This window comes from Ochotona princeps, chromosome 16, assembly GCF_030435755.1.
Source record: "Ochotona princeps isolate mOchPri1 chromosome 16, mOchPri1.hap1, whole genome shotgun sequence".
Lineage (NCBI taxonomy): Eukaryota > Metazoa > Chordata > Mammalia > Lagomorpha > Ochotonidae > Ochotona > Ochotona princeps.
The window spans coordinates 7133387-7149041 of NC_080847.1; the positions used below are offsets into that span (position 1 = coordinate 7133387).

Below are 15655 nucleotides of genomic sequence, written 5' to 3' on the forward strand. Positions count from 1 at the left end.
AGGTTCACAGTGTCTCTGCAGTAGAATCTGTATGATTGTTGTTACCAACTTCCTAGAGCTGAATACTCACTTTTAAATCTCAACTGTGCACTTATTAGTTATGTGATTTTCAATGGCTCCCTTGGGCTCTCTGCACCAGTTTCCCCACTGCACATCTCGTGATCCCAGTGTGGAGTCAGTGTGCCAGTACCTGCCATGAGCCAGGCACTTGAGCAACATGAACAATTTTTAGTATGAGTGTCATATGAAAGGACGTTTTTGATTTAGAGAGTAAGAGTGCTGGGCCTGTTAGTCAGACTGCTCTTCACGTGTGGATTTTATAATGTTAATATCACACTAAGGCCTGAAAGCAAATGGTGCAAGTTGACAAAGCGCAAGCTCCGTGGCCCTTTTAGGGCAGAACACGATTCAGACTGAGAATGAGACCAAATGTTTGTTTTTATTGCATGAGTAGAGAAAGGTTTTTAGAACCTTCTAGAGCAAGACCCCATCCTACTGCTTAGCATGCCCTATCTCCAATCTACTTTCCATTGGCCAGAGACTCTGAAAGGGTGCAGTGGTCACTCTTGCCCCACCATCCAGCCACTGAGCATGCTGGTAACAGGCATTTGTGTTTTGAGCAGAAGAGACTCAGTCTCATCCTGGTTGTGTTGTGCACAAGCGCACTGCAATCACCGCGATTACCATCAGGAGTCGTGATTGTACATTTAGGGGAGAGGGAAAAATGCTTCTTAAGCAATTGCATGTAATTTGGGAGCTGTGTGGCTACCCAGAGCAGTCTTTCAGCAGCCCAATAATTACAGACACTGCTACAAAACAGCTGCCAGTGGGACAGTACTGACTTCAGGGGACAGGCCACGTACAGCAGCTTTCCTTGCACCTTATTCTCACACTGCACGGATATGCTGGAGCCCACGAGAGCCTTGACCCAGACCTCAAAGCTCAAATCAGAATTGAGCCCCTTTAGTTCTAACTTCGAGAATAAAGTTTCTGGCAGCTAGTGTTGGCACTTAAGGGGCACATAAGTGCCCCCATAGAATGGACATGTAGAGTGAATTCTGCACTCTGGTCCATGACTTTCTCTGAACATCCCACTGAAAATGCCTCTACACCATCTTGCCATTTTCCATTTCAGCCCCCTGTTTTCACCCCTTTTCTGATCTGCGAGCTGCTGGTAATCATGTTAATAAAATGTCCTGCCCATTCTGGGGTTGCTTCCCTGCTTAGAATGCAGGCGTCACAGGGCCTGAAGCTTGTCCATCTCATCCACCACAATGTCTGTTGCCTGGCTCAGTGTCACTTGTATCAGAAGCTCAGAAAATGCTCGTAAGTAAGCAAATCAACCCACACTGCATGAACTTCATAATTAGGAGGCTGGAGCAGAGGGCAGAGACAAGACCCTGTGAGAAGCAGAAGTCCTGGGTAGGGTAAAACTCAAAGTTCAAACTCAAATGAGTTTAGTTCCCGCAAATAAAGATCAAGTTGGGGATATACACATGCACATGTGCATGGTAAGGTAATTGCCCAGGGATGTGGCTTCTCAGTGGAAGACAAAGTAACTGCTGTATTCAGGATAGTGCTGTATTCACAAGCTTGTCCATGCAAAAAAATCATCCCAGGAGCTTGTTAAAATTGTAGGATCCCAATTTTTATATCTAACTTGGTAGGCTAGGGACCCAGAGAACTTCCTGCATGTGTAAATCAGAAACTTGGAAAGAATGTGAACAAACTGAAACACTGGCTTCTCTAAGAAACAAATACATGCAAAGGCTAAATTAATTTTCTTTTTTTTTTAATTGTTAAAATAGCTTTATTTTCTTAAATTCAAAAATTGTTACCCCAATTCAGTCTTTTTTTTTATTATTATTAATTCTTTTGCATTATGTGACATTTTCATAGGCTCTGGGGTTCCCCCCGCCCAGCTAAATTAATTTTCAACTAAAATGATTGCAAACACCAAAAACTAAAGCCATCTCCATTGAAATGGCAGTGCAGCTTTTTTTTGAGTTTCACTGACACCATACCTTAGCTTCATCTAGGCCACAGTAGGCCAAGTTTTGGTCCTGCCCACATGCACAGGGTGGGGAAGGGATGCAGACCTTACTGAAAATGAATGACGCAAATGAAGACCAAACAAGATGAGGTCAATGTCTGAAGATGAAGGAAATTATAGCATGCACACCACCCGTAAATCACCATAGTACATTTGACCTTCATGGATACTTACTGATTTTGCGAAGCTAAAGAAGCTCTTGGTCTCTCCAGTTACCATGTTGGATGAACCTGTAAATGGAAGAGCCCAAAATCAAGGTATTACAAATGAAAATCAACACCTTTCTTGATGTGGGTGGACAAATGGCAATTTTGTCCCAAACTGGCAAAAGCTTGAAAGCAGGTTTAATTCAGCCCTGTAAAAATGAGGGAAGTAAGAAAGGAGCACCTAGTTGATGAGAGTGAGGTGTCCCTGAGTCAAAGAGAAAGTGACATCCCCCGTGGTGTCTATTTCATTGCATAGCAAAAGTATGATAAAGGCCAACATTTTAATTTAATGATGTCCCGTGTGGGACAAATGGTGTGAGAAGCTCAGTTTCAGTAACTAGGACCAGCAAGATGAAGAGGGCAGATGGCAGGGAGAGTTAGGAAAGATTCCCTGGGATTCTGTCTCAGAAAATCCCTTTGTGGGTTGCTGGGAATGTTCTGGGAATGTTCTGGGAATGTTCTGGGAATGTTCTGGGAATGTTCAGATGCCACATAGTGCCACTGCAACACATTGCAAACTTTGAGTGCCTTGCCTCAAAGTTTGGAGGTGAGATTTTCTTACAAACTAGGTATTTAATGAAAACAACATAATTTAAACTTAATTTGTTGACCTTACTAAGCTAGTAGCCAGTGAGTTAATTGCAGCTTCTGCTTTTTTGAGTGTCGTTAGCACCTAGTGATATCAGATTTTGATGACAACAATAATTAATTAACAAAGTTACTAGGTAATTGTGATGAAACCACATTAAATTTCACCAAGGTGATATCATTGACCTGAGGTAAAAATGGAAGTCCTGTGAAGTGACAAGTGACAAGTGAAGATGAATCCATTTTCTGTCTGCATTTGACACACAAGCTAGTCATAGCCGATCTCCCTACATTGTGTATTGAGTCTCGTAAGTTCTTTCATTCATAGTGAGATTAGACTGTGCATTCACTTTTAAGGAAATGCATGGCCAGCACTGAAATGATCAGAACACTCCAACAATGGAATGTTAGTCTGTCTCTGGTGAGCTCGACTCTGAATATAATGATCAGATGATGACAAAAAGATGCTTGAAAGTTTATACCTCACAAACATTTCTTTTACAAACTCTTCAGCCAACAGCAGAGAAATGAGTAAATTTTTGCCAAGGTAACCAGCATTTGGGGTTAACTCTATCCGGCTAATAGCAAGAAAATTAGTTTGTCTTTTTAAATAAAAGCTACCCACACAGTAAAGCTCCATTTCTATGACACCCATGAATTTCCAATGTCAGACAACTCCCCTATCACTTTGATTTGGAGTTTCACTCCTGACTTTGGTTGGTCCTGTGGAGACTAATGTTTAGTGTGGTTTACATGCTTAAGACAGAAGAGAAGAGGAGGAGGAAGGGGAAGTCTCTAAGGACTCTTTGTTTCTGAGGAATTTTCAGGTGCAGGCTTTCCATAAATCTCTGTGCACTTAACAGCACAGAAGTGGATATGGAATCATGTGTGATTGGTCATGTGCTCCACTCATTTCGGACGTAAGGAGAATTGGGAGGAAGGACAGCCTGTATTTTGCAACTTCATCTTTAATAGTGAAGAATCCTGCTCGAAACTACCATATTCCACCCCGTCTTATTCATCCCACTGCAGGTCCATTGTACCTTTATCATTGGGCTTCCTTTGAAGCCATCACAGTTTCCATCTGTGACAGCTTTCATGGACCAAGTACTTTAATGGCTCTGCTCATCTCAGTAACTCGTTTGCCTAATCTCTCTGTACCCCTTTTGAAATAATAGCATAGAAAGCACTGGGCACCCACATGAGCTTTATAACTGAAAACAACTGTAGTGATATAGTAGAGCACCCACTGACCCACTATCCCAGCATATCAGCATGCTTCATTTTTCAGAGCCCTTTGCCTCTAAGTACAAATGCAGTGCCTATTGTTGTTGACCTGTCCTTGCTTCTTGGCAGCACTCACCATATAAGATGTAGGTTCCCAGGGGTTTGAGAAGGCTGAGACCTTTCCCAGTGTTGTCTCCACATAGACAATCCAAAACAATGTCCACACCATCAGGAGAGATTCTAAATGACAAAAGGATAAGACAAAGTTGCTGTAATGCATCAGCAAGCAAACTGCCCTTTTCCCTTTTGGGTTCCATCATTTCATTCACACAGACAGGAACAGTGAGAGTGCCAGGAGTTGCAATTAATAAGGCAGAAGTCCAGGGAGTGGGTTTATCTTACTGGTCCCACCCATACATACTCCACAACTTTGTATGTCCAAGTACATTCATTGTAAGATGAAAATATCTTAAGGATCAAATGCATTTATTACATTTCCTCTGCTCAAATCCTAGGCTGGCAACACAGACCACTACATGTATCTCTCATGTCCTTGTGCTCCCAGGGATGGCTCAGAGATGCAGCTGACTGCCACAACCCAATGTCACAAAAGAGTTATACCTCAACTCCCCAACCCAGAGAAAGATGCAAGGTCAAAATCCGGCCTGGTTCTACCAAATAAGCATTGCTTCCACACCAGCTTAACGTTAAGAAAACAACCAATCAATCAATCAATCACAAATCAACCCATGACAAGTCAGAGAGCTCTATGTCAGAATTCCACAAAGCAGCTAAGATCTGACTGGTAGCTAATAGTAAGAGCAAAGGGAGGTAGAAGAGTTAATATGGGCATCAGAATCAGAGGGTATGGGTTTGTATATGTAGCTGCCTCCCTCAAGGTTTCTGAGACTTGGCTTTCTGTTTTGCAAAGCAGAAGTACTGTATTTATTTATAGTAATCATGAAACAAGAGGAAAGGGCTTGGCTTGGGGTTGTCATCTGACAACCAGTCAGTATGTATTTTCTTCTTGTGGAGCTAAGGCTATGGGACAGGCTCTGTCCAAGGTGCTAAATCTGGAATTAGGAACAAAATCAACATATTCCTTGTATTCTCAGAGCTACCGATGTAGCATAGATGGGATTTTCCCCTCAGAGAGAGACTTGCTAATTTCTGTTCATCTCATCTTCAGGTCAAACCTACAACTGATTCTTAGAGAAAGAGGTTTAATTGAGAGGATCTTTCTAGAACAATGGAAAGTGGCAGAGTATGGAAAACCCACATATTCACTCTATTAAACAGGAAAAAATTTGCTGACCTCTTGCTCTAACTTTTTATTTATCCATTCATTGATTCTCTTACTCAGCAAACATCTGCTGAGCTCCCCCCATTAGAAGACAAGACATTGGAAAGAGCCAGAGCCTGTGTGCGGGATATTCATATACACAGAAATTCCTATAATGGCTAAGCCCCATCCTGTTCAGAGAAGAACAGCTCTCTTCAGGTGTGCGAGCCTGCGGGATTATCCTGTTTGAATAAAGATCTCACTTTTTCTACCCCCATTCTCACATCAGCAAAGTTCAGACATTGTCAACAGCTAGGTCCTGGGTCCCTCATCACTAGAAACTGCATGTGAGTTTCTCAGGATGAGAACTAAGCTAGCTAGCTACCTCATACCCAGTGACAACTGAATCTTGTGAATGTGCCCTTCCAAAGCCTTCAAGTCACATTAAAAATCCAGTCTATCACCAAAGTTCATCCAAAGTGATTAACTTAGATTTCCTGTCTAGTAAAACTCTCATCTGCACAGTTGGGTCTTCATTAATCTCACCCAGAAGTTCAGAAGCAGGGAATGAGGACAGTGGATCTCACACCTACGTGAGCATGGGAGCTGCGTGAAGGAACCGTTAAACACAGATGGCAATCCTCCCCCTTGTCTGTGAGGTTCTGATTTAGCTGGTCTGAGGGGGATGCTCAAGATGTGCGTTTCTAACAGATGCCCATGCATGCTGTGAGAGCCACTGGTCTAAGGCAGCCACTCAGGAACTGTGCCAGCATATCTTACTAATGATGAGGTTCATTCCATGTTCATTAAACTGACCAAAGTGTTGGTCCTGGAGGACGTAGCAGCAAAGTCAAACAGACTTGATTTCTCCTCTTCTTAGAGATTAGTTGGGCATGCCCATTCATCAGTAATCACACACACACACACACACACACACCCTATAAAATGGGATATAGTACCTCAAAGGCACTATGCAATTGTAAACAGTTTTCTCACTAAGGGTTGCTAGAGAAGGCATCTCTGGATACCTGAGGGAATTAACTAGGGAAAGAGTACAAAGGACAGGACTGCAGCAGTAAGAAAAGCATGTGCAAAGACCCTGTAGTGAAGCAATACTGGAGATCAGCCAGTGTGGCTAGAGGGGAGACAACAAAGGGAACTTGTTGCAGATGGACCACACGGACACAGTGGTGTGTCCTATCCTGTTGTCTTCCACCAGCCGAGAAGGTTTACCACCTGGCATGCAGTATGCCTCCTGTCTCCTTCATGCCAAACACAGGAGCCTGCTCTGCTTCTGCCAGCCTGCCCTCCTAGGGGATCCAGTCCTCTCCAACTCTCCCTGGTCTGCACGATGTCCTCCTGAAGTCAAGACACCTTGCCCATTTGAAACTGTGCGTGTCTTCCAGAATCCCTCATACCTCTGCCTAGTCTTGATCTGTCACTTCTCCCAACACGTTTCACCTCTCTATTTTGCTGATGGGTTCACATTCTCTCCTTGTGTTAATACACTTCCTTGCGTTAGCTGAACCACATTGGTCTCTGAAGCTATACTCCGGACATCGGTTCAAGGTCTGCCCACAACAAAGGCAGGCCTACACGTCCCTGCCCACCCCCTCATCCAGTAACTGCTCAAGGCATTTCAGCTTTCTGGCAGATCTATGGCATTCCTACCGCAAGTGTTGTTCACCTGCTGTGATAGCTGCCTGCAAAGGTTTCCTCAGCTCTCCTTGGAGTGGTCCTCCTCACCTATAGGCTCCCCAGGGAACAATGTGAGTCAGCAGGCCCCACCTTTACGCTTTGATGTCCGCACAGAAGATACTTCCTTAGGATCTATCTTGGGCTATAATTATGTTACCTATTTGTTTACTTCTATACTGTCTCCTCCATCAAAATATAAGAGCTGTAAGTCATGGCCCAGGTGTGTGATGCTTTTTGTTTTAGCTGTGGATTCTCTCTTCCTGCTGGACATAGTGTTGGTGTTCCAGGAATGAGATGTTAGCATATGAATGATGCAATGAATGGATGAAACATTTAGGAGAGGTATGCGACATCTCTACACCTGTGCTTCTTTGAACTCTCTGCTGTACACTGGCTATTTAATAATTCATCTCCAAAGCAAGCCTACGAGGCAGGCATTTCAGCTCCACTTTTCTGATGAACCAATGAGGGTAACAGAGGCAGGAGCCTCACGCAAGCTTGACACTACACAGCTGGAACTCAGATCTAAGTTTAGCTGGGCGTCAAAGCTGATGGATATTTCACCACTCTGAATCTAAGACTTAATAAGCATTCAAGCAATCTAGTTATTGGAGCATAACTCTAGCAGACAGCTCTGGGAAACCAACAGTTAAATGTAGAATTTGGAGAATTCAATGTTAAATTTTATTTGAATGTTTATTTATTTTCAGTTCTTGAAAGTCAGTGTGATACAGAGAGAGAGAACTATTGAGCTCTTCCACCCACTGGGTCACTCTTCAAGTTGCATATGGGAGCCCAGGTCTCCATCCAGGTCTCTCATGAGGATGGCAGGGATGCCCAAGCACTTGAACCATCATTTGCTGTTTCCTGGGACAGAAGCGCAGGAAGCTGGTTCAGAGTAGCTGGGACTTGAACCAGGCATTCCTGTGAGGGATGCAAGCATCCTCCGTGGCAGCTTAACCGGTTGCACCTCGTTGCTCTTCCAAACAACTAGTCCAAGATACCTCTATTTTCAATCAAGTTTTCCTCCAGATTATGGGAGAGATCTTATGGCAGGGTCACAAACACTTGGCCTAGATTTCCAGTAACTGGACAACCTTTGTTGAATACTTCAAGGGAGGCAGTGGGTGTGCAGAGCTAGGAATATGTGTATGAAGTCCACTTGTCCTCACACCCAGGAGTTGGTAAGCCCCTGGGAATGATGTGTTGGGAACTTCATTGTATTGTAAATGTAGGGTCTTTGAGAAATAACTAATTACGGAATGTGTTTGCTATCCAGGGAGTAAACTCCTGGAAAAAGGATGCACTCTGCCCCTCTAACCCTCCCACCTCTCCAGCATTCCTGCAGCTGAACCGCAAATGATTAGGATTGCACATATAAAAGTGCAACATAAGCCATGAATATCCCTCCAGGTGTCATAGCATCTTTTCGGAGGCTGGGGTAGCCTGGGGGTGGGTGGGCAGGAGAAGGAGGGGAGATAGACTCTGAGAGGGAAAAGTAAAGTTGAGGCAGATGTCTGCTCCAGAGGGAGAGTGACCGTTCTTGGGCCACTGCTGCAAAAACCCTCTAGCAGACACTGCTTCTTTTGAAGCGCTCCATCTGCACCCCACCCTCCCGTGCTGAATCAATGGATCCAACTGAAGTGGACTCAGCTGGGGCTGTGGATGATGGCCCAGGGCCCAACAGCAGCCTGTCTAAGGCCGGCTCCATGATGGAACGTTGCTGAGCTAGGGAAGAAATGAAAATCACAGGAGGAAAACTGCCATCCTCCATCCTCATATCTACGCCCCAGTTTCTGGCAGTGTCCACCCTGTCAGCACATGTATAACAATTACATAAAGCAGAGAAGGCTGGGGCCCAGGCCCAATCTCGGTGGCGTCCATGCCAGCTTTCTCTTGCTGTCATAAATCTCTGTGGATTTTAAAAGCAAACACATATAGTCCCAGCTCAGAGATCCTTCGGGCCAAATTAAGCAGCAAGATATTTTGGAGTTGCTGAGCTCAGACCTTCCTGTGTGTCCTTCCTTTGTCCATAGCCCTCAGCCCCAGAACTGTACTGTGAATAGGGCCTCTCTGCTTCCCCACCCACATGAACCATGAAGGAATTTTTCCTCAGGGGTGGTGGGTACTGATAAAGCCATTACCAACATGGGAGTAGGGAGGGCAGAAACGCTTGACCTTGCATGACGCTGACTCCCTTTTTTGTGAGTCTGACTTCTGGTTGGATCCTTGGCTCCCCCACTCGGTCCCCACTCTCTGAGCCCCCAGAACCATTTCCACCACACGTGCTGGCCCTCCACCTGCCTCCGCAGTCCAATTCTGGGCTTTTTGCTACGCCTGCCCACGCTCATTGTCACATGACTGTTTGGAGTGCAGCTTGCCTCTGGGCTCCTGAGGAGCCAGTCTGCCTGCCTGCAAGTACAGGGCAGGCAGTGGGATGCCCTGGCCTTGCAGGAAAGACCTTCTCAGGTGCAGCGCTGTGGCATCTGCTTGGTCAAATGCAGAAGCCCAAAGCAAGTTTGTTTGACTTCTACTTAGAGGCTGCTCATTTGTGTTCTCCTGTACATACCCCTGCAACTACCTATGAGTGGTGGTGGTCTGTTAGTCTATACATCTCAAGTCCCAGGGACATGCTTGTCTTGCATATCCACAGCCCATTGGCTGGCATTAATAGCTGGATGAATGATTGAGCTTAAGGTCTGAAACAATGCTATGTACCCATTTCCTACCAAAGAAACTCTAAACATGCTTCCCTGAGATAGCAACTTACCTGCATTAAATTGCTTGTGGTGATTAATGCTCTCATCAATGTATTAAACATATCCTTTCTATTCCAAAGTTTCAAGTTCTTGTCAACCAACAGGAGTTTTGCAAAACAGAAAGTCTATAGACTCACACGGCTTTGAGAGCAAATCTGGTGCTCCTAGGAGTCAGCTTCTTTATCTGTGAAGTGGGGACGTCTCAGCTTGTGGGACTGTCTGAGGGACACACACAATGATTTCATCAGCAGCAGGTGTTTAGCCTAGTGGCTAGGGTCCTGGGTGAGATACCCATATCCTGGGACCAGCGCAAAAGTTCAACTGGCTAATCCTCCCCCACCAAGCACCAGGACCCCCAACGGCATTGGTTCGTGTCCTGGCTGCTCCACTTCCCTTCCGGCTCCCTGCTTGTGGACTAGGAGGGCAATGGAGAATGGCCCAAAGCCTTGTAATCTGCATCCATGTAAGAGGCCCAAGGGAAGCTCCTGATTCCTGATTCCTGGCTCCTGGCTTCAGGTCAGCTCAGCTCCAGCCGTTGCTGCCATTTGGGCAGTGATATACTGGTTCACTAGCGAATGGAAGATCTTTCTGTTTCTCCTTCTCTCTGTGGATCTGCCTTCCAAGTGAAAATAAATCTGTTTTTTTTTTTAAAAAATGATACCCACATCCCAACTTGGAGTTTCTGGGTTTGATTCCTGGCTCTGGCTCTGGATTTTAGCTTCCTGCTAGTGCAGACCCTGGGAGGCAGTAAGTAACTGGATCCCTGCCACTCACTTGACTCCTGACATCATCCTGTGCCAGGTTCAGTTGTTGTGGGCATCTGGGGTGAGATCCAGCAGATGGGAGCTCACTTTCTCCCTCCCTAATCAATTTATTTTAAGTGATCTGATCTGTCCATATTGACTTGTCTTGGCTCCCCTTACTGAGAGCCTGTCCCTTCTGCCAGTACCTCAGGCCCTCTCTGACCCTTTTCTCCTTACTTCCAAAATCCCAACCAGCAGGTGCACACAACCCGAGGCTTCTAACTCTTGTTTTGTTTTTCCCAGAACCCCCACTCTTCTCCAAAAGGGGGAGAAGGTGAAGGCTGTATCATAAATACTTTTCTTCTATTCCCTTTACAATGCCTGACTCAAGGCTGGGATGACACTCAAAAGAGGCTTCCTGACTGATGGGTTCATAAAAGAGTTTTCATCTCAAAAATATTACGTTTTTCTAGTTCGCCGTACATATAGAAGTGTAACAATAATCATGATCAAAAAAATAAAGGAAAGTCACCCTTCATTCTCTTCACATCCTATGGCATGTGACCGGTTGGATATTTTCCCTTTCCTTTCATCTGATGCCCACATGAGCTAATAATTTGTACAAAGCTGTGATCACAGCAAAGATGGAATTTGGCATTCTGCTTTTCTCCCTCAATATGCTGTGCTACCATAAGCATCTTTTCATTGTGTGAGAGAGTCTTCATGACTGTCATTCTTTATGGGGCTGCATCATACTGAAACCTGTAGGTGCAGCATAAGCTGATCCATTTCCCTTCTGTGCCTGGTGGAGGTTGTCTGGGAGTTATCACCGTTGCAGACAATGCCAGAACTCACTCTGTTGACACATGCCAGGCCCTAACAGTGAAGCAGAACCAGTGCCCAGCCTTGTGACAGGCAGCTTTGAACTTACAGCGTTATCTCCTCCTTGATTATTTCCTGAAGGTAGACTTGCTGGGAAAGAAGGCATAAATGTATCTGTGGCTTCCCAGCATTTGCGTAATCCTGGGGTCATATCAGAGAAGCACAATGAAGTGTTGGACACCCCACTTGAAGAAAGGTGGCAGTGAGTGGACCTCAGGCCTGGTAACCCTCTGCTCTTCTCACATCAGGGAAATTGCTGATTTCACATGGGTGAAAAGAGCAGATCAAGGATGGGTATGAATGGTGGATGGGGCATCTGCCTGGGAAACGGACATGGTGAAGTTGCCTAGGCATGGCCGTCCCTCGTCCCCAGCTACACTGGCCTATTTTCTGGTCCCTGAACAAATTCAATCTAAATCTCTCCCTTCAGTTAACCCATTCTCCAATCCTCTCTGGTCTTTAATTTTTCCAACTAAATATGTGCTCTAGAGAAAGTTATTTTTTGAAGCCAGCTGGGCAACTTAACTGGAGCTGCGATTTAGTGCCAGGGAAGGAGCAACCATAGTTCTGGGTCATCTCTGAGTACCCCCAGGAGCTGTGACTAGAGCAGGCTCAGAGTGAGTAGGGAGCCCTGAAGAGCAGCTGCAGGGAGATACACAAACCATCTGAAACCTTGTTGGAAGCTGGATTTTCCACCTAACTCCATGATCACAAACACACACACAATCAGGATCACATGTGAAACATGCATCAGTTGTAAGCTACAACCCTCCCAGGCAGCCGTAACAGCCAGTTGATGGACCTCCCAGTCTTGCACTTCCTCAGGGACTATTGAATGCACTGAGGCTGGGGTCCATACATCCCAGCTTGGCATAGGAGGGCTTCATGTGCCTCACCACATTCCTTTCCACCCCTCACTTCCCCCACACCAGGTGTCCCTTTACCAATAACTCTCATTTGACCAGACAACTAGACATCCCTGGACTTGAAGTCCATTAAGCTTTCTTACAGTTTTCTCAGTTTCAGGGATTCTTCCACTCCTCAATCTACATGCAGATGACGTCATCTTTCTAGAACAGCCCCCACCCTGAACTCTGTTATTCTACAGATAGCCTTTCTACTTGAGCTCCACCCTTTGGAGAAGCACTGATTAGACAACAGGTACATGAGGGACAAAGTCAGAATTGACAGGTTTAAATCCAGTTTTCATCATTTATCCCCTGTGCCAGCCTGCCTGGGGCGCAGCTATGCAGTGTTTCCCCATTTGATTTTAGAAAGGTGTGGTTAATGACCCAAGAGCCAACAGTAGAGTATGAGCAATACATGTGTTCCTCCTGGGACTGACTCCACAAAGCTCCCATTCATCACATTGCAGTGCTATTTCCCCCACTTACCCGCAGGAAGCAAAGGATCCTAAGGCTTAAGACAATGGGAGAAAAAAAATTCAGGACCCCCGACTCTTCCCAGAAGAGTATCCACCAATTACCCACTCAAGAAATAAACCTCTGAATGTGGAGACAAGACAGTGGCATCTAGCACTACTGTAATGCATTAGCTTTGTAAGTCACTCCATTGCTTTGTTCCTTGCAACAATAATAAAGTTCCTGAGAGGATTAAATAAATTAAGATATGTGCATTGCTGAGCTAGGGATGCTAAGCTCCTCAAAAGATGTGTTCCATCACTATCATTGCTGCCCTTTGAACAGGTGCAACTGGAGGCAGCCAGGGGCCAACCTGGTGCCCTCCGGAACAAACACCTTACCGTTTCACTTCTTGCACATAGTCTGCATTTCTGTCAAAGAGGTGGGTCACAGAGTCTTTGATTGCTTCATGCTTGAAGGTAGAAGCTGTTCCAAAGACAGTCACATTGGGGATGGTGGAGCACAGCTGAGCCACAGCTTGGCCCTGCAAATGAAAGACATTAGGCAAATCAGACACCAGAATCACCACTGAGGACAAGTTCCTGACTGGCACTACTGACAGTTTTTAGGCTGAATTATTCTTGGAGGTGGCTGATCTGTGCACTGTAAGATATTTAACAGCATCCCTAGCATCTACCTGCTAGATTTCAGTGTCCCTACCCTCCTAACTAGTGACAGCCCATGTGGTGTGCAGCCATTTTATAATGTCCTTTCCCTCCCACTTTTGAAAGAAAGACTATGGGAGTCATCCAAACTCCAGGAACTAGAATTAAGCATTAACTTGGCCACGTTGAACTATACAGTGACAGTAATGCTACCTTCTCCATAGACACTTAGGAGATATCTTGGAGCTCTAGAAACATACATTTCAATTTAATTGATTTATTTGTAAGATGGTCTCACAGAACAATAATGGGATTAGAATGGATGAGGAAGGCAGTCGCAGAAAGACAGTGCCTTCAGGACTACATGCACCACCACGGACTACTGAAGTTCATTTCTGCTGGAGAACTCTGTGAACAAGTAGAGAAACTTCAGGTTATCACAGCTTAGGGATGGGGAGGTTGGAGTACTGATCCAATGAATTTCCATGTGATGTTGGTTGAGGGATGCTTCTCCAGCAGTAACTCTCCTATCCATTTGACTCATCCCCACAGGAATAGAGGGTGCTCCCCAGGCCAGATGAGATTCCCCTGTAAACAACCTTCAGCATATTGAGTTGAGCACAGAAAAGACAAGTATGAGTGACAGCATGTTCTACGGGGAAGTATTCCTGAGGGAGGGATTAACTAACACTGACCAAGGACCTGGCACAAAATGTTAACACTTAGCAGATACTTTATAAATCTTAATTAACTTTTCCCCAAAAGGGTTTATTATAATCAGGGCTGAAATACCCAGGCATATAAAGGAAAGGTCACGATGAGTCTTAAATATGTAACAGTCCAGGACAGCATACCAAATACAATAAAGAATAGGTGATTTTTTCCTTATCTTTCTCAATGCAGTCAAAATTTAAGTTTTTGGGCAAAATACAGTGATCTTGTGCAATCAAAAAATCTTTCTGAGAAATGCAATTTGCTGGTAATTAAGGTGCATTTTCAAGCCAAGCACTGGATCTTTCCAGCAGTCTATCCACCATATTGAGAGAAATTATTCTACCAATGTCATCTGTGATATTAATTTCTGCCATCATCTTATTTTCATGTCTTCAAGTTGGTGGACTAATTTAGGTTGGCAGGTCAATTTATGGAAATGTTATCTCCAGTTGCAATTAAAGGTGGCATTGAGAAGATTATACAAGGCCAGAATTGGAACATCCTCCTAGTTCTTCTTTCCCATCACTGCTTTATAGATGCGGGAAAGGACACTCAAAAGGGTAAGGTCACTCAGTTTTTCAGAGGCGCACGTGGGATCCCAAACAAAGGTCTCTTAATCTGCAGTCATTGCCATTTTCCATTATGTCATGCTGTCTCCTTATTTTGACATTTTAAGCTAAGCAGACTTTTAAATTGCTGCCTAAAATAGACATGTCACAGTCATGCTCATTTGGGGGTCATCATTTCAGAATATGTGCATGAACCTAACACTCTAGACAGACCACAATTCTCTGTTCTAAGAATAGCTTCGGGATCTGTTTAATTTTTTTTAACCCCAGATTTTATAAAACAAAGATACTATGTTTGCTTACAAGCATAATCTGCAGCCAAGCAGAATGCCTCTGAAAACCACTGGTATCTCACAGTTACAGTTGATAGAGTTTAGAATAACCTTGCTAGTACAATTGTGAGAAACTAGAATTTGCACCCATTGTATTTATCCTTGCAGTTTCCTCTGTCTAAACGTGTCCACTAGTCATTTAACTCCATTTCAAATTCCCATTGTGTTGTATTTCTCACTGCTCTAGATGCCAACGCGGCAGAGCTGAGTAACACAACATCATCGCTGGCTGCAAGTCGCCTTTGGTGTTTTTTCATATCTCACTGTGACTTTTGACATTTGTTTCTACCTGGCTGTCCCCCAAGCCATACATCAAACTCATGGTCACCTCCAAATACATTATTCATTGCACTGCTATTAGTCTGTGAGGGTTGCTGTGACACAGTTCCACACTGCAGGGGCCCTAAGTAGAAATCTCTTCTCTAGTCTGGAGACTCAGTGCCCTAATTCAAGGTGCAGCAGAGTTGATCCATTCTGAAGGCTGATCTGTCCCAGGCCTTTCTCCTTGGCTTGCAGTGGCGCCATCTTTTCTCTACATCTCTTTGCATCGTCCTCTTCCATCTCTACCAAATGCCC

At 44.7% G+C, this 15655-nt stretch overlaps 1 protein-coding gene across 1 annotated transcript in view; it reads right to left on the reverse strand.

Moving 5' to 3' along the window:
- The window catches only part of VAT1L (vesicle amine transport 1 like), a 128116-nt gene that overhangs the window by 57275 nt on the left and 55186 nt on the right, over positions 1 to 15655 (reverse strand). Inside the window, exons 4-6 of the mRNA XM_004584044.4 lie at positions 13201 to 13343; positions 4211 to 4314; positions 2228 to 2283 (exon numbers count right to left, since the gene is read on the reverse strand). Of these exons, the coding sequence (XP_004584101.1) occupies positions 2228 to 2283; positions 4211 to 4314; positions 13201 to 13343 (303 nt within the window). The remainder of the gene's footprint in view (positions 1 to 2227; positions 2284 to 4210; positions 4315 to 13200; positions 13344 to 15655) is intronic.